The sequence below is a fragment of the Uloborus diversus genome, unplaced genomic scaffold (genome assembly GCF_026930045.1).
Source record: "Uloborus diversus isolate 005 unplaced genomic scaffold, Udiv.v.3.1 scaffold_14, whole genome shotgun sequence".
In the NCBI taxonomy this organism is placed as follows: domain Eukaryota; kingdom Metazoa; phylum Arthropoda; class Arachnida; order Araneae; family Uloboridae; genus Uloborus; species Uloborus diversus.
In genome coordinates, this window is record NW_026558098.1 from 7,035,773 (window position 1) to 7,059,516 (window position 23,744).

At 36.7% G+C, this 23,744-nt stretch overlaps 1 protein-coding gene across 1 annotated transcript; it reads left to right on the plus strand.

Annotated features, from left to right (window-relative positions):
- The first annotated feature begins 1,047 nt into the window (after window positions 1-1,047).
- LOC129232886 (gastrula zinc finger protein XlCGF49.1-like) lies at window positions 1,048-23,426 on the plus strand. Its single transcript, XM_054866988.1, has 2 exons — window positions 1,048-1,132; window positions 22,720-23,426. Exons 1-2 carry the CDS (start codon window positions 1,048-1,050, stop codon window positions 23,424-23,426), a joined length of 792 nt encoding a protein of 263 aa, XP_054722963.1.
- Window positions 23,427-23,744: the final 318 nt, after the last annotated feature.

The following is a 23,744-nucleotide window of genomic DNA, read 5'->3' on the forward strand; positions in this document are numbered from 1 at the left end:
AATAGGGGGTAAAGAATTCTTCATATTCGCCGAAAATCGCTTGCCGTGCTTTAAGTTTCAATCCTTTTGCATCCTGTAAATTTTCCAATCATTTTAAAAAACGGAAGTTATTTTGATCCATTATACTTTAAATTAGCTTATTGTCTTTCCTATTTTGACAATTATTTCATGTTTTGAATTAAATTAATATGTAGTAGAATGTGGGGCAAAGTGAAATTATGATAATTTAATTTTTTCAAAATGAACAAATTGGAAGTTTTTTTCCAAAAACTACGGAACATTAAGAAAGAACAATAAATTATATAAGTATAACTTGCATTGAATTTTTTTATTTTAATTTTTACCCCCCCCCCCCAAAAAAAAAGGGGAAGTTTTTCTTTTTTCCATTTTACGAAGCATTTAAATGCAAAAAAGCTTAATATTGAACAAATAAACACTGCTCTGTTTTTTAGTAGGTCTTAATAAATATTTAGAATGTCAATATAACAAGAATTTTATCATTTCATAATTAACAGAAATATTGAGCTTCAACAAAATGTTACAATTTGTGCATCAATTTTTAAAAATTGCTTGTATTATCATATTCTTTGATATTTAAAAGTAATCTTTTGTTAACTAGAATAGACTACATCTGTTAGCTCATAGTTAAAATATTACTGAATAGGTGGCGCTAAAAGCAGAATTTTACTTTGCCCCACATTCCCCTACTTATAATTTAAAAATATCTGCGCAGAAAAAGTGTTGAAAGAGTACATAAAAATATATAATATAATTTTAAAAAACTGCATTGAATCTATAATCTCCTTACACACATATATGCATCCATGTCTTTTAAAATATTTTTTTAAAAAAAGTACTTTTTTTAGCACATACACACTGTCTACTAGCTACCCTGCATACCTGCATCTATTTCTTTTAAATTATAAAACAGAATATAGTTTATTTAACACATTATCTTCAAATAATTACTGATGTTTAGTAAGGAAAATTCTTCTGGTACCAGGTGAAGTTTGAACTAATCAAAAGGTAACTCATCGACAATGCAGTATGAAACACGTCAATGATGACACCGTCAGTATAATATCAAGATCTGTCAAGGTTGATGCAAGAAATTTCGCTAGTATGGAGACAGGTACAGGCGTAACTGGGTACAGGAGCTATCCATCTTTGAAGCTTTAAAAACGTTACGTTAGTGGGTCTATATTCATGTTAGGGGAAGGACTCGAGATCAGGGGCTCTCCCCCGGAATTTTTTCGAAATTAAAGTTTTTAAAATATAATTGAAGGCCTTCATTAACGACATTTTTGAAAAAAAAATCGATTCTGGCAATTTTTTCGGGATTAAAGCTCCAAAAATACAAATTTTTTGACGATCTTCGATGCCATTAAAAAGAGCCGGTTGAGGAACCCCTAGGAAACTTTTGGAATTAAAGTCGTAAAAGAACAGTAGTAGGCGATTTTTTTGTGATGTGTTGGGGGAGGGGGTGGAAAGAGAGAGCTTAGTGACCTTTTCCCGGAAATTTTTCAAATTTACAAACCTTTGGGGGGGGGGGGGGTGCGATCGACTCCCTGTGGATCCGCCACTGGGTCGCCAGCTTCTATGAGAAATTTTTCGAAATCGAAGTTTAGTTTTAGACTACCTTTGGATGCATAAGGTGAAAGGGGGTGTTTCTGGAATTATTTCGGTAAGATTTTGAAATTGAAATCTTAAAAACGCATGTTCAGGTTCAGGCTATCTTTGATAGTAACTTTTGGGAAATCGAGAATTTCGGAATTTTCTTAAATTGAAAGTGAACTGGGAAGCCCTGTGCTAAAAAAAGCGTTTTTGGGAAATTCCTCCTTTCGTGGGCGGGTTAAAATTTTCACCATCTGATAGGGGGTCCGGGGGCTCTCTCCCGGAAAAAATGTTGAAATTTTAATCTTAAGAACGCAGTTTTAGACGGTCTCTGGTGATGTACGAGAAAGAAAGGTTCGGGGGTCGTCTGCGGAGATTAAAGTTTTAAAAACGCGATTATAGACGATATTTGTTGACGGTAGGGTAAGAGATGGGATTTTTTGGGAGACTGCCTCCGATCGATATTTTGTAAAATAGATTTAAATCGATAATCCCTTCGCTAAATTTTTCGAAATCCCAGACAACCACAAATATCTGTTAGACATCCAAAAAGATCCACCACATATCGAGATATCTGCTGGATATTTTAGTTATCTGGCAGACATCCAGGAATATCCAAGTCATGGATTTGGAGTTTCTAATATCTACCAGATATCCAGATTGTTACATGTTTTAGATATGGATATTCGGATATCCATTGGACATCTGGGTATATCCAAATCGTGGATTTGGATTTTTTTCATATCTGTGAGATATCCAGACTTTTACATGTTTCAGATATAGATATTTGGATATCCTGTAGATAATGTTACAAATTCTGTAAATAGTAATTATTGTAGGAACGTAACCTGTAAATAGTTTCCCGTAATGAATATACAACCCCTTTTTTCATTCGGCTAAAGTATACGACCCCTATTTTCTTTCTTTTCATTGATAACGGTCTACTACTTTACAGAAGCGTGTGGAATATTTGAGAAATTTCTTTTCGGTGTATTTAAGCCGTTAGCGATGGATAAACAGTTAGTTTCGATTGATATTTCGAACTAAGAAGATTTTTGCTCTGTTGATAGCGAGGCATTTCGCTGTGTTGTTTTCGTATTTGGAAGTAAATACGTGTGTAAACGTTGAGTTTACGGTGTTGTGTGATAATTGCTTAATTGCTGATGAATAATTTAGCAGTTGTTGAAGATCTTTCCTGTACATAGTGTAAATAAATTTCCTGTGTTTTTATCAAGAACTGTGTCTTCATTTCAAGAAAGTGGAAGTCGCACCGAATCCGTTACAATTTGGCGCCCAACGTGGGGCTTCTTCTGGACTTTCTTGGAGTAAGTGACTTTGGACATTTTTTCATAAAGACTTTTTTTTTAATTAGGACTTTATTTTTATGGTGATTACTCGCGCAATGGATGAACAATTAAAACAACTTCTTGACGCAATCACCTCTGTGAAGAGTGATATGGCGGCTAATCAAGAACAATTAAAAAATGATATGGCGGCTAATCAAGAACAATTAAAAAATGATCTGACTGCAAGTATGTTGGCAAATCAAGACCAGTTAAAAAGCGATTTAACGGTGCTGAAAAAGGACTTAACGTCTAACCAAGAAGAAATTAAAAACGACCTTATTTCGGTAAAGACTGTGATGGAAAATAAATTTAATGACATAGAGCATCGAGTTGATGCTATTGAAGAAAAATTTAATACCGTTGAAGGCCGATGCAATGCTGTAGAAAATAAACTGGAAGAAGAAGATAGAAAATTTCATCAACTTAAAGAAGACATCTTTAAAGACCTGGAAAGGAGATTGGCGACCGCGGAAAGCAGCTCTGTACAGTTTGGCGCTCCCACATCGGTTGCTCGACCGTCCATTAAACTTGCCACATTTGATGGGAAAACTTCGTGGCAGGTTTACAAAACTCAATTCATGATAGTGGCGGAAGCGAACGGATGGGACTCTGCTACCAAGGCCTGTCATCTTGCAGCATCCCTGAGAGGTGACGCAGCGGACATTCTCCAGACCCTTCCGGACAGCCAGCGCCTGGATTTCGCCGCCCTCACAGCTGCGTTGGAGCTTCGCTTCGGTGAGAAGTGCCAGAAAGATTTCAGCCGACTCCAGTTGAAGTCCCGTTTCCAGAAAACTGGGGAAACCCTGCAAGAGCTTGCGGCGGACATTGAGAGACTGTCTCATCTTGCTTTTTACGACTGCCCTGCGGATGTTCGAGACAACCTGGCACTTAACTACTACATCGACGGGGTTCGAGATCCGGAAATCCAGAAAGCTCTACGGATGGCGGATGTCAAAGACCTGAATTCTGCCGTTGTGTATGCGATGAGATACGAGGCCGCCCAAGAAGCAACCCGTGTGGATCGCCATCTAATCCGGACTCAGGAAGCTGATGAGTCTGATTCCAGGTCGTCCCACCTCGCTGAACTTGAGAGACAACTCGGTGACTTGACAAGACATTTGAGCAGCATAACAGCCCAAAAGAAACAAGAGCAGAAGTGCTGGAAATGCGGTAGTGAAGGACACCTGCGAAGGAGTTGTCCGGCTCGCCAAGCTACGCGAGGGAAGGAAATCACCACCACTAAAGCTCTGCAGATTTCCTCTTCTAGTAGTGGCAGTGATGGACTTTTCATTTACGCACATGTAAATGGGAACCCCTGCAGACTGATTGCTGACACTGGAGCCAATGTGACAATCATTAGGACAGATGTGGCTCGTGAATTTGGATTGAAACTGCTGTGGACATCGCCACGCGTAAGTCTCCAGACTGTGACGGGTGACAAAATCGAGATTGACGGTAAAGTGGACTTGGAAATAGTGTTTGGGAATGCCACCTACCATCATACGGCATTCGTCGCTAATATCACGGACCCCTTCATTCTCGGATTGGACTTTTTGAAGAAATATGACTTCACTCTCCACTTCAATACTAATGAGCTGCACTCGATGAGAGAAGACATAGCCGTTTTCCCTGCAGAAAGTGATGTAAAATCCGCTCATCAAATAATAGCCCAAACAGATTTATCGATTCCCTCAAGGTCAGAATCATTAATACCTGGCTCCCTTGAAGAAAGCAATAGTTTTCGATTTGGACTCATTGAATACCCTAACCTAAGCAATAACCTAAAAGGAGTGCTGGTAGCATCTACGCTTGTGGACCTTTCTAAGGATGTAATTCCTGTGAGAGTCGCCAACGTGAGTGAAAGGCCAAGGAATATCCGGAAAGGTGAAGTGTTAGCAACTTGTACTCCAGTAAACTGCATCATTAGAAGAATCAATTCCCCCGAGACTGTGTCTTCTGAGTCCTTGACATCGAACGGGAGTGCACCCTTATCGAAAGATCAAAGAACTGCTGCGGAACAATTGGTGGATGACTTCAAGCATCTGTTTTCATCTACATCGGAGGATGTTGGCCGTACGAATTTAACGCAGCATAGGATCTACACTGGAGAACACCCCCCTATTAAACAGCATCCAAGACGACTACCGTTCGCCAAGAAGGAAGAGGTTGAGACCCTCCTGAAAGAGATGAAGGAGAATGATGTAATCGAACCCTCATCCAGTCTTTGGGCCTCTCCCATCGTCTTAGTCCGAAAGAAAGATGGCTCCACCAGATTTTGTGTCGATTACCGACGGCTGAATGAAATCACCAAGAAAGACAGCTACCCTCTTCCACGGATAGACGACACCTTGGACACTCTTTCCGGACACAAGTGGTTTTCGACCCTGGACTTGAAGAGCGGCTACTGGCAGGTTGAAATACACCCTGACGACCGAGAGAAGACAGCGTTTACAACTGGACAAGGCTTGTGGCAGTTTAAAGTTATGCCCTTCGGCCTCTGCAATGCACCAGCTACGTTCGAGCGTCTTATGGAGACAGTGTTAAGAGGACTTTCCTACGAATCCTGTCTGGTCTATTTAGACGATATCATCATCGTGGGACGCAGTTTCGAAGAACATCTGGCAAATCTTAGGAAGGTGCTGCAAAAGCTTAAGGAAGCCAATCTGAAGTTAAGCCCGTCCAAATGTAATTTGTTCCGCCGGGAAGTGAACTACCTTGGTCACATCATCTCTTCTGAGGGTGTACAAACCGATCCAGAAAAGGTGTCTGCTGTCAAGAGTTGGAGTCGTCCATCAGCTGCGAAGTCTCCTGGGGCTCTGCACCTACTACAGGAAGTTTGTAAAGGGTTTTTCCAACATTGCACTTCCTTTGCATAAGCTGACGGAGAGCAAGCAAAAGTTCGAATGGTCCAAAGAATGCGAAGATGCATTTCTACGACTGAAGGAGGCTTTAACATCAACGCCTATCCTCGCCTTTCCTCAGCCTGAAAAATCCTTCATCCTGGACACTGATGCGAGCAACGAGGGCATCGGAACTGTTTTATCCCAAGAAATTGACGGAAATGAACATGTCATCGCTTACTGGAGCAAATGCTTATCAAAGTCGGAGCGAAATTACTGCGTCACCAGAAAGGAGTTACTGGCCATAGTGAAAGCTGTAGAACACTTCCATCATTACCTCTACGGCCGAAAATTTCTGCTTCGGACAGATCATGCCTCATTAACTTGGCTTTTGAACTTCAAAAATCCGGAAGGTCAGATAGCCAGATGAATACAGCGGCTCCAGGAATATGACATGGAGATCAAGCATCGAAAAGGGTTATCTCACGGTAATGCTGACGCTTTATCAAGGAGACCCTGTCCTGAGAACTGCCACTATTGTTCCCGAATCGAGAAACAGTATGGAACGACTAGCCCTACCGCCTATCAGGTGACAGTGACTCCAACATCATCAGAACCAGATCCATGGAGTGATGACCAAGTTCGAAAAGATCAACTTGAAGACCCCGACATAAAACCAATTTTAGAGTTCATGGAAAGTGACAGTCGACGCCCTAGCTGGCAGGACGTTTCCATCTTCAGTCCTGCAACAAAAAGATACTGGGCTTTATGGAACTCACTCCATTTACGGAACGGCGTGCTACACCGGAAATGGAATCTGACGACGGCAAGACATCTAGGTGGCAGTTACTACTTCCCCGATCAAGGATTTCAGATGTTCTGAAAGAAATACATAGTAGTGCGACTGGAGGACATTTTGGTGTCTTGAAAACCCTCAATAAAGTTCGGGAGCGTTTCTTCTGGAGCAAGGCGAAGGATGACGTGGAGAAGTGGTGCCATTCTTGTGACGCCTGTGCTGCTCGTAAAGGACCGAAGAAGAGAAGCAGAGGGAAGCTACATCTGAACAACGTTGGAGCTCCTTTCGAACGAATTGGGATCGACATCCTGGGTCCTCTACCAAGAACTGCTGATGGGAACAAATACATTCTTGAATAAAATATGACAACGTATATAAAGTACAAATTCAAAATGAAAAAAGGTTAAAAAACCAGCAAACAGCTGTTTCGGCACTCTAAAATACAAGTGCCATCATCAATGTTTTAATGTTTAGTAATATTTCTTGTTATTATTGTGTTTTCTGTATCTGTTAGTTATTAATTAATGTGTATATTTGTAAACTTGTGATAGAAGTTTGGCACCCTTTCTGGGGATTGTACTGCCCGGGACGTGCAGTCCTTGGGAAGGGGGCAATGTTACAAATTCTGTAAATAGTAATTATTGTAGGAACGTAACCTGTAAATAGTTTCCCGTAATGAATATACAACCCCTTTTTTCATTCGGCTAAAGTATACGACCCCTATTTTCTTTCTTTTCATTGATAACGGTCTACTACTTTACAGAAGCGTGTGGAATATTTGAGAAATTTCTTTTCGGTGTATTTAAGCCGTTAGCGATGGATAAACAGTTAGTTTCGATTGATATTTCGAACTGAGAAGATTTTTGCTCTGTTGATAGCGAGGCATTTCGCTGTGTTGTTTTCGTATTTGGAAGTAAATACGTGTGTAAACGTTGAGTTTACGGTGTTGTGTGATAATTGCTTAATTGCTGATGAATAATTTCGCAGTTGTTGAAGATCTTTCCTGTACATAGTGTAAATAAATTTCCTGTGTTTTTATCAAGAACTGTGTCTTCATTTCAAGAAAGTGGAAGTCGCACCGAATCCGTTACAATAACTATACGATAACCTCCATGTTACATAGCAAATGTCTAGGACATATCTTTTTCAAGATATCTCTTAGATATTTGACTTATAGATATTGTTGGATTTATTTACATTCAGACATCTGCATGAAATTGTTTTATTTTTCATGTTTTATTAAAAAACAATATTTTTTTACTGCATTGAAATGTGTGACATAGTGTTAATTAACTGTAACTTAAACGCTTGAGGCCTCTTGCTCTCCACATTTTACAAAACGTTGTTAATCAGTCCAGCCACGCCATTTCTCTCGCTTCTTGTGTTCTGTTTTGAACGCAAGCGGTCGCTGAGCTCAATACTTTGAGTTTGTATTATGTATTAATTTGTAATAGTTTATTTCTTCGTGTTATAGTGCATATATTTTTATATACGTTGGTTTAATTTGCATTCTAATTATTTTGAATTTTAGCTGTGATTTTATGCTTTGTTTTGCTTAATAATTCGTATTAATAAAATTTGTAGGTGAACAATTATTTAGCATTATTTCTTTTCAATCGTTATAGTATGTTTTTGACATAACTATGTTCTTTTTTAGCAAAACTAACTTAATGGTTTAACAGTTGAAATTCTTTTTCTAGCATGCTTCCCAATCTATTATTTAATTTTTTTATGTACAGTACTTGATTTTGTGTATGTAAATAAAGATCTTTGAGCTATTTCTGTGGGTTTCTCTAAATTTTCAATAAAAAGATTAATTTCACTAAAATATTTGTCATAAGATATAATTTTTATATATTATAATTGTTATGAGATATAATTTTTCAGCTTCTCAAAATGTGGAATGAAGTCAAGATTACAGTTCCAAACAGAAAAAGCAGGGAGAGTACAGGAAATTTTGATATATTTTTTTTTTACAACTCTGGAAAATGCAGGGAATTTTGTTTTTAATTGAAGTGGCAAAAACCAATGCCCAAATATGTGAACTTTCAAAAAAGAAAATAATAATTGGAAAAAAGCGAGATCAATAACAAAATAAAATTAAGAGATGGTAATTTTTACTTTGAATTTTTTTTTCTTTTTTTTCTTTTTTTTTTTTTATATAATTTTGCTTTAGTACGTTTTTAACTGTCTAGCATAAAAGCAAACATTGTTTATTACTTTGTTCGACATAAATCTTGAATTTCATGCTAAAAGACCTTTTTTTAAAAAAAATAAAATAAACATTACCTAAATTCAGTCACAATGCTATTATTTCAGTTATGATTACTTTTTCTTTATATTATTGGAGGAGAAATGAAGGAAAACTCATCCTTTGTATGAAAGAAAAAAAAAAGGAAATCTGTAAGTAATTACTACAAAGTTTGTAAGACGAATATAAAAACTCAATTTTTTGTATTAATAAATAAGTTATTTATAAATAACTATCAGTAATATGGCTGTTAGACTGCATTGAGCCTGTAAAATTGTATACATTTATAAATAACTTATTCATAAGTTTAAAAAAACTTCGATTTCTAAAGCCCTAAATCTTTACAACTTCATACTATTTGAACAATAAGATATCGTTTATAATATTATGGAAATTAAAACTTTTCGTAAGAATTATACAGTGAAAGACATGTTACTAATTTGTTTAATATTTTAAAGCTGTAAGAAAATTTACAGGTTTAAAAATCATAACTTTTTGTATTAACAGATGAGTTAGTTATAAATATCAACACTTTTACTCATATTATCAGTAAATGGGCTGTTATAACTGCATTGGGCCTTGAAAATGAAGATATTTAGAAATAATTTATCTTTTAATACAAAAAATGCGATTTTTAGACCTGTAAATTTGCTTACAGCTTTAAAGTATATTTAAAACTACATCAAATCCAGAAAACATAGCTTTTGATATCTCATATACATCTAAGAGATTTAAAATGCATATCTATTTCATAACTATACGATATCCTAGAGCTATCTGGATACAATATCGCTTGAACATGAAAGAGATATCTATAGCATATCCAAGAGCTAACCAAAACCTCCCTTCCATATCTCCAGCATATCCAAGGGAGATCGAGATATCTCGACGTCGCTTGGAATCCAGACGTTGCAAACTTTTTACCTCTGGTGGATATTCTCTTGGACATTCGGATATGCTATTGATATCTGTTGGATAAGGTCAATGTCCAGCTTGTTATCCCTTAGATATCTATAGGAAGTAGTTTGGAAATATGTGGCTGTCTGGGATTGAATTTCCAAAAACGCAGTTACAGACTAACTTTGACAATGCTTCGAGCAGTACGGTTCTGGGGCTTTCCCCCAAAAATATTTCGAAATTGAAGTTCTAGGAAAAGAAGTTTTTAAGCGATATTCGGCGATAAAGGATTTCAACGCTTTCCCCATTAAATTTTTCAAAATTGTAATTTTTTAATGTTCAGATTTTCAACAGGAGCATTCGGACCCTTGTCCGGAAATTTTTCGTTATTGACATCTTAAAAACATGACTGTAGACCATATTTGGTAACGTCAAGGGTTTGGCAATTTTTCAAAATTGAAGCTCCAAAAAAGCGATTTTAAACGATTCTCGATGCAATTAGAATGCGAGGTGTTAGGTAGTTCTCCCCTTTAAAATTTTCAAAATTGAAGTCCTGAAAACAAGATTGGAGACGCGCTTTTAAGGTATTGGCGGAGGAAGCGGACTTCCGAAGCATAGCATTATGAAGACTTTCTTATTTTTAGACCGACTAAAAAAAGGGGACTGTTCCCAAGGTACGTTCTATTTTTCTCTTTAATTATAAGAAATGTTTTACAAAAACATTCTACTCGGCCTTCTGGGGGATCACGGGTCCTGTCGCCCTGTGCCTCCCCCCTCCCCCTCCACCTCTGATAGCGCCACTGAATTGTAGAAGTTTTAAATATAATGATCAAACCTTCACCAAATAAATGCAAAATACAGTTTAAACAGGTTTGTGTTCAAAGAGGCTTATTTTGAAAGATTACTGGAAAATAGATACAAAAAGCAAGTACAGAAATTTGAGAGACTTAAAATGGCACTAAAGTTGATTAATTGAACTACGACTATAAAGCTGTATTGTACCATACCGATGAGTCTTAAAAAATAAGTTCGATGAAAAATATTTACTCTCAGTCCCCGAACTCGAATTTTTATGTAATTAACTTTCTGTAGTCTTATAACTTAGCATAGCTTATAAATTGTGACGAAAGCATTTAATTTTTGTATTTTTCTATAATACAACTATCTTTACACTCCTGCAGTGCCGGATTTTCGATTTTTTAGAACTGGAGCAAATTGCATTATAATAGGGGACTAGTTGGTGCAGTTATAACTTATTAAAAGGTTTCCCTAGGATGAGTTCCCTCCAAGCTATGTTAACTAACACCAAAAATTAATCCTTTAAGTGTCAACTACAGGTGTTTTTTTTCTTACTCTGTTTTCTTCACAGTTTTAGGTTTACTTAAGATGTTTTTGTTTTGGAGAAGGACATTCCCCAGTTCCCCTCTTTGAGTCCGCTTTTGCAATTCTCTCCTTGCTTTTCCCTGCGCCTTTCTTCAAGTTCATTTTTTATAAAACAGAAGAATTTTCCTGCACTCTGTTCAAAAAATTTTTAGGTACACTTGTGACTTTTGGGGGGAGGGAAACATTTCCCCAGATCCCCACCGTGGATCCACTTCCGCTATTTTCACATCACTTTTCCTGGAGCCTTTTGTCAAGTTTTAAAAAACGGAATTTTTTTTTCCTGTACTCTGTTTTCTGAACAGTTTTAGGATCACTTGGGATTATGTTTTGGAGAAAGACGTTCTCCAGTTCCTTTCTTTGAACCTGCTTTTGCAATTCTCCCCTCACTTTTCCCTGCTCCTTTCTTCAAGTTCAATTTTTATAAAACAGAAGATTCCTGCACTTTGTTCTAAAAATTTTTAGGAGCACATGGGATTTTTGGAGAGAGTAGAACATTGCCCCAGTTCCCCTCCTTGGATCCACTTTTGAATCGCTTTTCCTGGAGCCTATTGTAAAGTTCTAAAAAACGGAACATTTTTGTTGTACTCTGTTTTCTGAATAGTTTTAGGATCACTTGTTTTTTTTTATGCTGGGAAGAGGGGAACATTCCCCAGTTCTCCTCTTTAGATCCGCTTTTGCAATTCTTTCCTCGCTTTTTCTTGCGCCTTTCTTCAAGATGAAGTTCTACATAACAGGAGAATTTCGCTGTACTATGTTGTGAAAAATTTTAAGTACACATGAGATTTTAGAGGAAGGGGAACGTTCCCCCAATTCCCTCCGTGGATCCTCCTCTGTTGTTGCCTAATTGCTTTTCCTGGTGCCTTAGTTCACGTTCTAAAAAATTTAAAATTTTCCTGTACTCTGTTTTTTGAACAGCTTTAGGCACACTTGTTTTTTCCCCCGAGGTGTGTGTGTGGGGGGAGGGGACATTCCAGCAGTTCCTCTTCTTAGATCCGCTTTTTAAATTCTCTCCTCACTTTTTCTGGCGCCTTTCTTAAAGTTCAAGTTTTGAAAAACAAAATTATTTTCCCGTACTCTCTTTTGAAAATTTTTGGGTACACTTGGGATTTTGGAGGGGGAACGTTCCCCCAGTTCCCAGGGGCGGCTCGTCACTATGGGCCGGGTGGGCCAGGCCCACCCAGAAAAATTGTACACAACTAAAATAGATCATGTAAAAATAACGTTTAGTATTTCGCTAAATTTTTTTAAAAAAACAACAAACAAACAACGAATTGGAGACATGAAAAACATTTTAAATCTCTAACACTCTGCATATCGCTTCTAAAATGTGAAAAGTTTTCCATCTGTTAGCGTTTGCGCTTCCAAGCTCTGAGAATGATTCTTGGGGCTTCGACTGGTTTGCCCCAGGACTACCCCTGCCACACCTCCGCTCCTAACCAATCACGACGATTCAACCAGACACCAGAACGGCAAGTCCGCACTACCCCGATTCCATCTGTATGGGCTCCAGCTCCCTAGCCCTCTGAAAAATAGCTTCCAATAGCAGCAGAAGGGCAATAGCAGGTGGGGAAGGATTTGACACACGTCGCTTGTACGAAACAACAGCTCAGAAAAGGGCAAAAATTGTCTAGCCCACTGAATGACAGAAAGTGCTCTTATATTTTTCCACCGTCCTTCTTTCGTATTTGCCTTTAATCTTAAACGGCTGTTACTATCTGGAACTGGCATTTACCATTTTATGGGTTCCTCCCGATTCTACCGCATCGCATCACATGCATAATTTTATTTATTTATTTTTCTGTTTCGAACTAATATGATCGGAATTTTTGAATAAAGAGTTTGTTTTCGAATAGTTGGTTTTGAGCTTGAAAAGTTCTGAATTGGTCCGAAACTTTTACAAAAAAACTTTAATTGGGCGAGATCTATTCAATATTCTTTTTTGTTCTGATATGTGGCTGAAGTAATAGTATTAATCGTGTAATAGGTCTTATCGATATGTGTTTTCTATTCTGTAGTACTCTAAGGCGGAAAAATCCTAAATTATTTCAATTTGATCCGGTACATCGCTTTAAGTCCTTAAAGGCATAGGGCCACATAACCTTAAAAATGACCAAACTATTCGATTTTTTTAATTGTTTATTATAAAACTTCAGATTGTTTCAAACTTTATGAAGAGAGTTTCAACGCTCTAGTTTAATTATTTAAAAATTTATTAACTTTAGGTCACTCACACTAGGTGCGCTTTTTCTTGATTTCGAACTGTTTTTGAGCAATCATAAATTGCTTATTGTTTTCACTTGACCGTTGAATGATGTGTGCCTTTGATTTTATTTTGCTATTCTTATACCGTCGGCCCCGCTTAAACGAATACCATCGGTTCCAAGAAATATTCGATTAAGCGGGAAAATTTTATTTATCTTTCCCGGATGACAACTTTTGCTTAAAACGTAGAAATAAATCAATATGTAACAAAATCTGCAATAAGGAAGCAACTGCAATAGGACTAACTTATATTGTTCAGCATTACTAACTGCAGTCCTCTCCATTGTATCTGTATAAATATTACTGAGAAAACTTTATACAGCGAGCACACCCACTAAAATAAGGCACGAGCCGCCACTGCCAGTTCCCCTCCCGTAGATCCGCGACTGATGATGATTATTAATACCTTCAAGGACGGTATGATTTCATCTGCTATTGAAGAGGAGAGCCGTATTAAGCAAAGCTTTAGTTTAGGATCTGATATCCAGAGCTAATGTAAAGTAAAGCTTTCTTTGTCGTTGTGTATTGTGTTGGCTGTCTGGATTAGAGATGAATTTTAAGTTTGTTGTTCCTAAACAAATGCTATTGTTAAAGACTTGGACTTGAAAAATCTGTGTCTTTGTTCTCGTTAGCTGAAATCGTGAATGATTAGTTTGAAATCCTGCCTGAAAATAATTGTTCTACAAATAAAAGGCGTCGTCTTATCTTTTCAGTTGTTCTACACTACATCTTTACTGATCATAACAAGTAAGTTTTAATTTTGCATATTACCTTTTCATTCGAGTTTTATTACATTCATTATGTGAAGTTAGTTTACAATACTTGAGAAATGAAGCTATTAGCATCAAAACCGGGTTAATCCATTTTTTAAAATGTTAGTCTGTTTGGTGAGACAAAAAACATTTCACTCCCCCTCCCTTAATTGTTTTCTTTTAGTTTCAAAAACATGCGTTTTATGAAAACAGTTTTGTCTTTCTTTAATTATCAGTATTGTCTCATTATTTGCAGATAAAAATAATTTGGTTTGAGCTGGTTTTGAAGTAAATTTTACTTTTGCTTAATTCTGTACCTAAGAGCCAGAAAGACGTAAGTCACATTGTGGTAATTTTACAGGGGAGAGGAAAAAACTTTCTCCTGGTGCAAATAAAAAATGGGGCACATGCTCTTTAACCTCTGGTTAAAAAATTTAAATGGATTTTTTTTTAAAGAATCACATTCACATGGATCGATATGGAATAGGCTTCTGCTTATAATGCACAAAAACTGAAAATTTCAATTTTGGAATTTATGTCAGTCTGGCTCTGAGATACAGAATTATCGAATACCAAGTTAAGTGCAGACACGTTAGGTGGGTAGCGCCCCTGAAGCTGGCTTTTTTTTTTACAAAATTGCACAATGGCTCTTTAATGGTGTCATTATTAATTGTATCATAGACTAATAATAAGAGTAGACCGAGCTTCCCCAGACTTGCTGATGAAAAAATTGGTTCATGGATACATCATGTGACTGGTGGAAGGCTTGGCGAAAACTTTGGCAGCATGGTTGCTAGATGGCAACATTATCTATAGTTTGGCACTCAACATGTATTTTAAGTAATGTGTTTTCATTATAAGGTTTTTCCAGGTGCAGAGATTGAACTGTTTTTCTTTTAGTTATGAATTATTTTGACATTAGTAATTAATTTTTGATCACAGTTTTCAGTCACTTTTATTTCATTGGCGTGAAGGTAATGGCATTAACGTTTTGCGTTAACGCAAAAATGTACTAATCGGTATCTTAAATTGAAATTGTAGGTAAAAATCTTACCGTTTGCCGATTCTATTCGGGCGCTTGCATCTTTAATTGCTTAGAGAGTTATTGAAATTGACTAAAGAAAATGCACAATACTATCTAAACGAAAAACTTACTATATTAACAAAATATTTACAACTTCGAATAACAAATTTACAAATCAGACTCCATAAATATTCCGCGTTCCATCAATTCTATTTATTTTATTTCTCGCGGTAGTTGATCGTCTGCTACGATCAACGCCCGCTGTTGCTAGGATATCCACCAGTCACATGGTTTGGTTCATGAGCAGCAAAGGGTAGCCATAGCTCAGTCTATTCTTATTATTAGTCTATGAATTGAATAGCTTTCTCGAAACATTCGAGGCTTAACCCCAAAAATCATGTGGTAATCCCAATAAGGCTCTTCCCTTCCAATTCGAATCACCATTTATGTTTCTATGGAATACTATTTGCAATACCGTGCCTAGCATGAGTGACACATTTGGGAGCAATTTGTGGTGTCACCCCCCTCCCCCCACATTTCATTCTTAATGACGTCAGGAGCATTATTCGATCATTCACTATTATATATACGGTAGAAGACCATTATAACGCCGACCTATATAACGCAATTCTCTATAAACTGCACTACTTTTCAGAAGTAAACAATAGGTTTTGAAGTTTAAAAAATCCCTCTGTTTTGCTTTACAAACATAAAAATTGTTAGGCAAATTAAATTTTGAAAGTTTTTCATCTTTCCATCTTATTTCAAAGCTTTTAAATTGAAAATTAGTACTCATAGTAAACAGAAAATACCAGATGGCTCTCGAAAATGCAGTTGTTATGCAAACCATGAAGCTAGCAGAAGTACAGGATTTTGATTGTGAAACATATTTATTTGTGAACAACTAATTGTAATATTGGTGCTTTAATACTCATTGCAGATAAAACTCATTCTGAAGCGCTTATATATAGATATATTCTGATATTGGTTCCAAAATTTGTGAAATGATCTGTATAACGCAAAAACCTGTGTAACGCAAAAGCTCTGGTCCCAAGGTGTGCATTATAACGGTCTTCTACTGTATGAGGATTACAATCACTATTCCCATGTGTGGAGAATATAGTTTCAGAGGAATTAGGATGTAGTGAACCATCGGTCATCGATTGGGTCCGCAGACTGTAGTAGGGTTCGACTGTATATTTTGTTCCTCTACTTTGTTGTGATTCTCTAATGACTTCTTTTCATATCCACAAAAGTTATATGATGTCACGCTTTAAGAGGGGAGATGAAATTGTGTCAGCTTGTGAGTGTGACAAAAAATGTGACATCACACATTATGTTTGATATGAAGACAATTTTTTCCAGCATTATGTTTATGTAAAAAGAGAGGGGATTGGGTAAAGTGTGAGATTTTGTGACGAAGGATGTCAAGTATATTGAATCCCATTGTATTTTTTATCTCGAATACTGTAAGCTATTACTTTACTGCTTTTTTTATAATAGTTATTTTATTATGCTATTTCTGTATAAACCAATAAAAAACATGGCAGCAAAACAATTTTTGTAAATTTTTTGATACTCCTTAAGAATTGGACTTCTAAATTCTGCTACAAGGCTTGGAAAAAATTGCTGAGTTATGACTCTGTATATGCACTCATTGACTAAGGGTCATATTACGCATTGCTTTTGAATCCTAAACAGCATGAGAGATGCAACCGATATTCTGCCAACATACTGCTTCAGTATTAGAGGGCATTCATTAATTATGTAAGTGTCCCGAGGGCGAGGGGGGGTCTCAAAAATCTCTATATTCCCTTACTTGGGGGGGGGAGGGATCAGACAAATTCTTACGTAATAGTCAATATTTTATATTAAAAATCGCGTGGCCAAGTGATTTGGCAGGGATCATATTTCATTTGCTTCTGGAAGGTAAAACACGGATCAGGATGAGCTGTTTCTTACTTGTTTTTTAAGGTAAAAGTGTAAACTGTAATAAAAAAATAGCACTGTGTGTGGCAAGTATTATTTTTAATTCGTTTCGCATTATTTTCAAAAAGTATTTGTCAGTCGGTCTAGATTCCTTTTAGTAAGTATTTCTTTACACCAAAACGGTTTTAAAAAAAAACGTTAATTTGATAACAATTGTAATGACATTTTATTTATTTCACAAATGCCGGGTACATTGGCCATTAGGCCATAAAACCACGGGCTCTCCAATATTTCTCAACAACACAATTAAAATTAGTTAGTGCAGAGCAGTCGTCCAGATGAGCAGCGTCCATGACTTGTCCAGAGTTGCATAACAAGGAGAGGGGCAGAAGCTGTAGCAGATTTAGCGTTATCCAGGGTGCACCACGAGGAGGCCTGCTACGTTACACCCCATTCTAATGATATAAGAATCATTATTTTATTATTTTGAAAAATGAAATGGAATCTTGCGTAAGATGGGGGGGGGGGGGGGTAAAATCTTACATACCCTTACATGGCCGGAGGGGGGTCAAAAATGGCCGAAATCATCCTTACGTAATTAATGAATGGCCCCTACGCACTGTGAGCAATCAGAAAAATAAATTTAAAAAAAAAAAGAAAAATCGTTTGAGTTTTGCGATCTTGAATTCAAATTATGTTTTTCGCATTCATGAATTGCGACTACACCCTACTCGTTGGGTTTCTTACTTTTACTGGAGAGTTTTATCACAACCATGGTTTGAATTTAAGATGTGAAAATTCAAATGAATGCCACGACTGGATGCTAGTTGTTATGTGATGGATACTGTTTTCGTTTAAAAAAGGTTATGTAAATTTGAGTAGTTTTTTTATAAATAGTTTGATTCTGAGACACATAAACACCTGCTTATGTGTCTCAGTATGTATGTTCTATGCTTATAAAAGCATAGAACAGTAAAATCAAAGGACACGAATGTCAGTCAATGGTCAACTGAAAACAATAAGCATTTCGTGACTGCTCAATGAAATGGAAATTTCGAGTTAAAGGAAAACTCGAGTAATCGAGAGTTGACTGGTATTTGACCCCATTTCCAAAAACAATCTCTCACTGTATTCAGAGCCTGTTGCTAGGCGTCACATTTGTATTTTATTTGTGTTGGAGGGATGTCACAAAGGATGTCATGCTTCTTTGAGGTGGAAGAGTCTGGAACAGTTTGTGACAAGGGGGACGGAGAGGGTGACAAGAAATGTTACATCACACTTTTTTTAAAAATAAAGTTTGTATTTGTGAAAAATAGAATGACGTGATAAAGCAGGGGGGTGGATGGGGGAGCTGAGAAAAAGTGTGACAAAGGTGAGAGGGGTTCAATATGGTGAAATACAAGTGATATTTATAAGGGCAGCTCGTTGGTGAAAAGTTTTGGCCGGTCGTCCAAAAATGAGCAATTTGCACATATGAGGAAAATGCGATACTTAATGTGGTTTTGATAAAGTATGATTCACTGTTTATTAAAATGGTTTTGCATCTAAAAAACTTTCTGTAAATTATTATTTAAGTTCAAATTGAGAAAATTGACGAAATATCGCGTGATGCAAAAACGCAACGTGATTGGATTGACGTCACTGTGCACCTTCACCTCAATGTTTTAATTTTCGCTACCGATATCTTGTATTGGCTAGGTTAATTTGGTAAAGAATTACTGTGTGCCTTGCATTTCGAAGGCTTGATGATAAGTCCGATTTACGACTAGGTCTTGTGTATCAAGCCCAAATGCTTCTGCAGCAGACACTAATAAATTTACTCCACTTTTGTTAGTGGATTTTTCACGTATCACAATATTTCAGAAAGACGAGAAGTGAAATATTGCAATGTACGCCGCATTTTTGGAAGTATTGCTGCTGCTGTCTTAGTTGCTTATATTTACTTTTCAATGAGAAAAGAAGAGCTTTCACTGTTGTCGTCGAAACCGTCATATCTTTCGCTGTGTGATGCCAGTAGATAACTTTTTAAATTATCACATTAGAGTTAAATTTCTTCAAAAGTGCATTTCTTGGAGTAAAATCTTCTACAATGTACCCTAGTACTATTTCTTTCTTGCGTTTTAGTATTTGATCTACAGCAAGCCTAGTTAGTGTCTGTTTGTCATTTTAGGAGCTGAATCAAAACGAAATTTTTACCCTCTTCGTGTTCTGTCTGGCCCTAGCTTCTGCGTAAGCTATATGAAAGAGATCGACCGTAAGTCTACAGCGAGGCTTCCTGACTCAAAAATTGATCAAAAGAAAAGTCGGAAAAACACATACAATGAGGAGCATCCACTCCAGGGTGCTGCTCGAGCACCTCCAAAGTTTTTTTTTTTTTTTTTTGGAGGGGGGGGGGGCTTCCGGTTACACCTGCCCGCTTCCAGTAAGCAGAAGAAACAAAGACTGCAGTAAAGGGAAAAATCTATATCCTTGGTGGAGAGATCTTAAAACCAGAGATCTACGGTAACAGGTAGCTCCTTCTTTTTTTTTTGTTGAAATGGCATTACGGCTAAATCCTTACTTTTCATAACATTCACCACTTATGCATACACTAAGTAGGTTTTTTTACATGTTTAAATGAATATATAATCGTATCTCGTGTATTTTTTCTAGACTTTTCTATTCATCAAATCATATTCCAAAGAATAACTCTTTAATATGAAACATATACGTGCATGCTGCACACCAAATACACTGAAGGGGGTAATTTTTCAATAATGAAATAGTTTTTTGTTGTTATATAACTCTGCTCCTTCTATAACTTTATATTTTTCTGCATTTTAAGAGAGAAATGTGCACATTAGCGATTTTCGAAGATTCTTTTTCGATAATGCCTTAGATCCGAATTGGGTCTCAAAAAATGTAATTGCAAATCCAAATGTACCACAAAAAGGTAAGCTTGTCTCTAAAATCAATTGCTATGCGTTTCAAAGTATCACCATTCTGCATTAATAAGTAATAATAATGCAGGTTTGTAGTATAAGCATAATTTTGCGTTATGTAAGTTTAGCGCGTTCAAACAAACAAACTCTACTGCTTTATATTATTAGTATAGATTAGATAGCGAATGATCGAGAAACGCTGACGTCATGAAGAATGAAACTCGTGCCGCGGCATGATAATTTGAAATTTTTTTAAATGTTTGACATGCAGGGAAATACTTTATTTTTTGACAAGGCTGAACTGAATCCGGTCACTTAACTAGTTTACTGGTAAGACTCATTTTAGGAGAGTGAAGAAACGAAAAAGAGGTCAACTTTTCACGCTGTCTACTGGAGTTTAGGGTTAATCCATTGGAGCTAGGGTTAAAATCTCAACTATCAAAATACCATAGAACAGGCAGTTGCTTCGTTAAAGTGTAGAAGAGTAGAAGAAGAGCAGTCATACCTTGACGGGGGACTTTCTAGTTATAAATATATTGCTTAAAGGTGTGTATTTGTCATTAGATTAAAAAATCTTTATTTCTCTCTTTATATATGCATTATTTATTTTCATATTTTATTTTTTCGTTATTATTTTGTTTTTGTTCTATGCTTTTATTTATTTTTATCTTTTTGTTAATATGTTTTTGCATTCACTTTAAGTTTTATTATCAGTGCACTATAGTTCACATGTTTTGTACCCTTCGTACTTTAAAATATTTTTCCTATACTTTAAAGCCTTTCATTTCTTTTCAGCACTTGGAATGAATGTTATTGGATTTGAGCCAGTATGATGTTAAATTTGTATTAACACACATTGACTGAGAAATATCGTAAAAGCAATTGTTTGAAAAAGCGTATTCAGAAGTTCAGACTGTAACATGTCCAGACAGTTAGCGTTATGTCGCCAGTTAATGTTTCAAGCAATGTAAACCTTCATATTCGGGTAGTTTTCATGCTTGTTTAGACTTATGCACTGAAATGTGCACAAACAAGAAATTGTTCGACTAGCAACAGTTTATTTTATAAAGCTCTCGCCTTTCATTTCGTCCCGAGTTTTAATACCAAAGTGTACAAGACAGAGAGAATGGTGTATAACTACTTATTTGATTTTTAATGCCAGCCTGCGTGCCAGCAAAATATGGTTTAAATAAGTAAAGACATTGCGAAGCAGCAAAACCATAATTTAAAAAAACTGCTAATTAAAAGAAAGGAAACGAAGGTAGCTGTATAACATGGAACTTCTCGTTTGATTTCCGTTAAATATTTCACCATAATTTGTGCAATCATCAGTAATTATAGTTTTAATCTACATGACAGCAAAATATAATTTAAATAAACAAAGACATTGTGAAGCAGTAAAACCATAATAAAAAACTGCTAATCAAATGAAAGACGATCAAGCTTGGTGTCTGTCACGAAACTTCTCGTTTCATTTCCGCTAAATATTTCACCGCGTTTTGTGCAATAATCAGTACGATGAGTTGAAAACGTTACGTACATTAAACGTACGTTATTGTTCTCATTTCTTCCCATTTGTTTGGAAGACCTTGTGCAACATTATATTAACGAAGCGTTTACTCACACAACTTCGGGGGATAAAGTCAGCTGTATTCAAATTTCAAAAAGCATTTAATTGAATTGTTTTAAAATTCTCAGATCACACTCCTTAATTGAAAATAGTCACTCAACAGTAGTTTTGCTTTTCTAAACAGAATGTAAAACATTATAAAATTGAAAACTGTGATGCAAAAGTCTTTGTGTGTGTGAGAAATGTTACAGAAAACTGAAAATCTGTTTCTACTTATGAAACTATGTCCTTAAAACTTTAGTTTTGTGCCAGTTTTGTGACAGATCTTCAACGTAATTTTGTTTTTTATAGCTAAGTTTGGTACCCGTTGTGCAAACCAACTGAATAGTTTAAAGAAACGAATTTTTGTGAATTTTACTTATAAAAAACGCCTGGCCTCTGAGATAAAATCTAAGAACAAAAGCTATTGTAAAAAGTATGTTTTCTGCTACAAGCTGCCTACGCCCTTGAAAAGTTTAATTGACGATCTGCAGCTGGAAGAACAGTGCTTTTTAAATTTTAGCTATAATAGTTTTTATGCCGACCTATGTGATAGTTCTTACTTTAAAAAAGCTGGACAAGTGAAAAGCGTTTTCAAATGTTTTAATGCAAACGGAACATTGGGGAATCCATAATCTCGTGAGCTCATTGCAATTCCACTTGCACCCTTTTTGGCAATGGAGCATCTTTCGGAGATACATGATGCTGAGAAACAGTATTCGTGTGAACATGATTTAGTGGTGTACTCCAAAGCTTCAAGCTTAAAGATGCATCAAAGACCTCATACCGGCGAGAAGTCATACTCCTGCGAAAACTGTTTGAAGACATTTTCCTGCACTTCAAATTTAAAGAAACACCTGAGAATCCATACTGGCGAGAAACCGTATTCCTGTGGACATTGCTCGAAGACATTTTCCGACAGTACTGGATTCAAAAGACATTTGAGAATCCATACTGGTGAGAAACTTTATTCCTGTGAACATTGCTCGAAAGTATTTTCCCGAGCTTCAACCTTAAAGAGGCATCTGAGAACCCATACTGACGATAAACCGTACTCCTGTGAAATTTGCTCTAAGACATTTTCGAGCGTTACAGGTTTTAAGGCACACCTGAGAAGCCATACCGGCGAGAAACCGTATTTCTGTGAACATTGCTCAAAGACATTTTCTACCTCTTCTATTTTAAAAACACACTTAAGAATCCATACCGGCGAGAAACCGTATCACTGTGAAATTTGTTTGGAGACATTTTCTAGTGCTTCACATATAAAGTCGCATATGAGAATACATACAAACGAGGAACCATATTCCTGTGAACATTGCTTAAAGGTACTTTCCAATGCTTCAGGCTTAAAGAGGCATCTGAGAATCCATACTGACGAAAAACCTTACACCTGTGATCAATGCTCTAAGGCATTTTCCAACGCTACAGGCTTTAAGGCACACCTGCGAATCCATACGGGCGAGAAACCGTATTCCTGTAAATATTGTTCAAAGACATTTTCCTTCGCTTCAAATTTAAAGACACACCTGAGGATCCATACTGACGAGAAACCGTATTCCTGTAAATATTGCTCGAAGACATTTTCCGACATGACTGGGTTCAAAAGACATTTGAGAATCCATACTGGTGAGAAACCATATTCCTGTGAACATTGCTCAAAAGTATTTTCCCAATGTTCAAGCTTAAAGAGGCATCTGCGAATCCATACTGACGAGAAACCTTACTCCTGCAAAGTTTGCTCTAAGGCATTTATCGACCGTTCACATTTAAAGACACACATGAGAAGTCATGAAGGTTAGAAACCGTATTTCTGTGAACATTGCTCAAAGGCATTTTCCACCTCTTGGCAGTTAAAGAAACACCTGAGGATCCACAGTGGCGCGAAACCGTATTCCTATGAACATTGATTGAACCCACATTTTCCGACGTGACAGGGATCAAAAGACATTCGAGAGTCCATACTGGTGAGAAGCCATATTCCTGTGAACATTGCATAAGGGTACATGAAATACACCGCCAGCTCAGTCAATTCCAGCCGAGGACTGCAAATTCGTGCTTATTAGCACTCATCAGCCCGGCATAGGAGTGACTGAGCTGGAAGTGGAAAACCTCTGAAG

Bases quoted from the DNA above. Each gene is read 5' to 3' on its own strand.
- LOC129232886 (XM_054866988.1), top strand. From the start codon at position 1,048: ATGAAACACGTCAATGATGACACCGTCAGTATAATATCAAGATCTGTC. The intron at 1,133-22,719 runs GTACAGGCGTAA...CGAGCGTTACAG, and splicing joins TTTCGCTAGTATGGAGACAG to GTTTTAAGGCACACCTGAGA.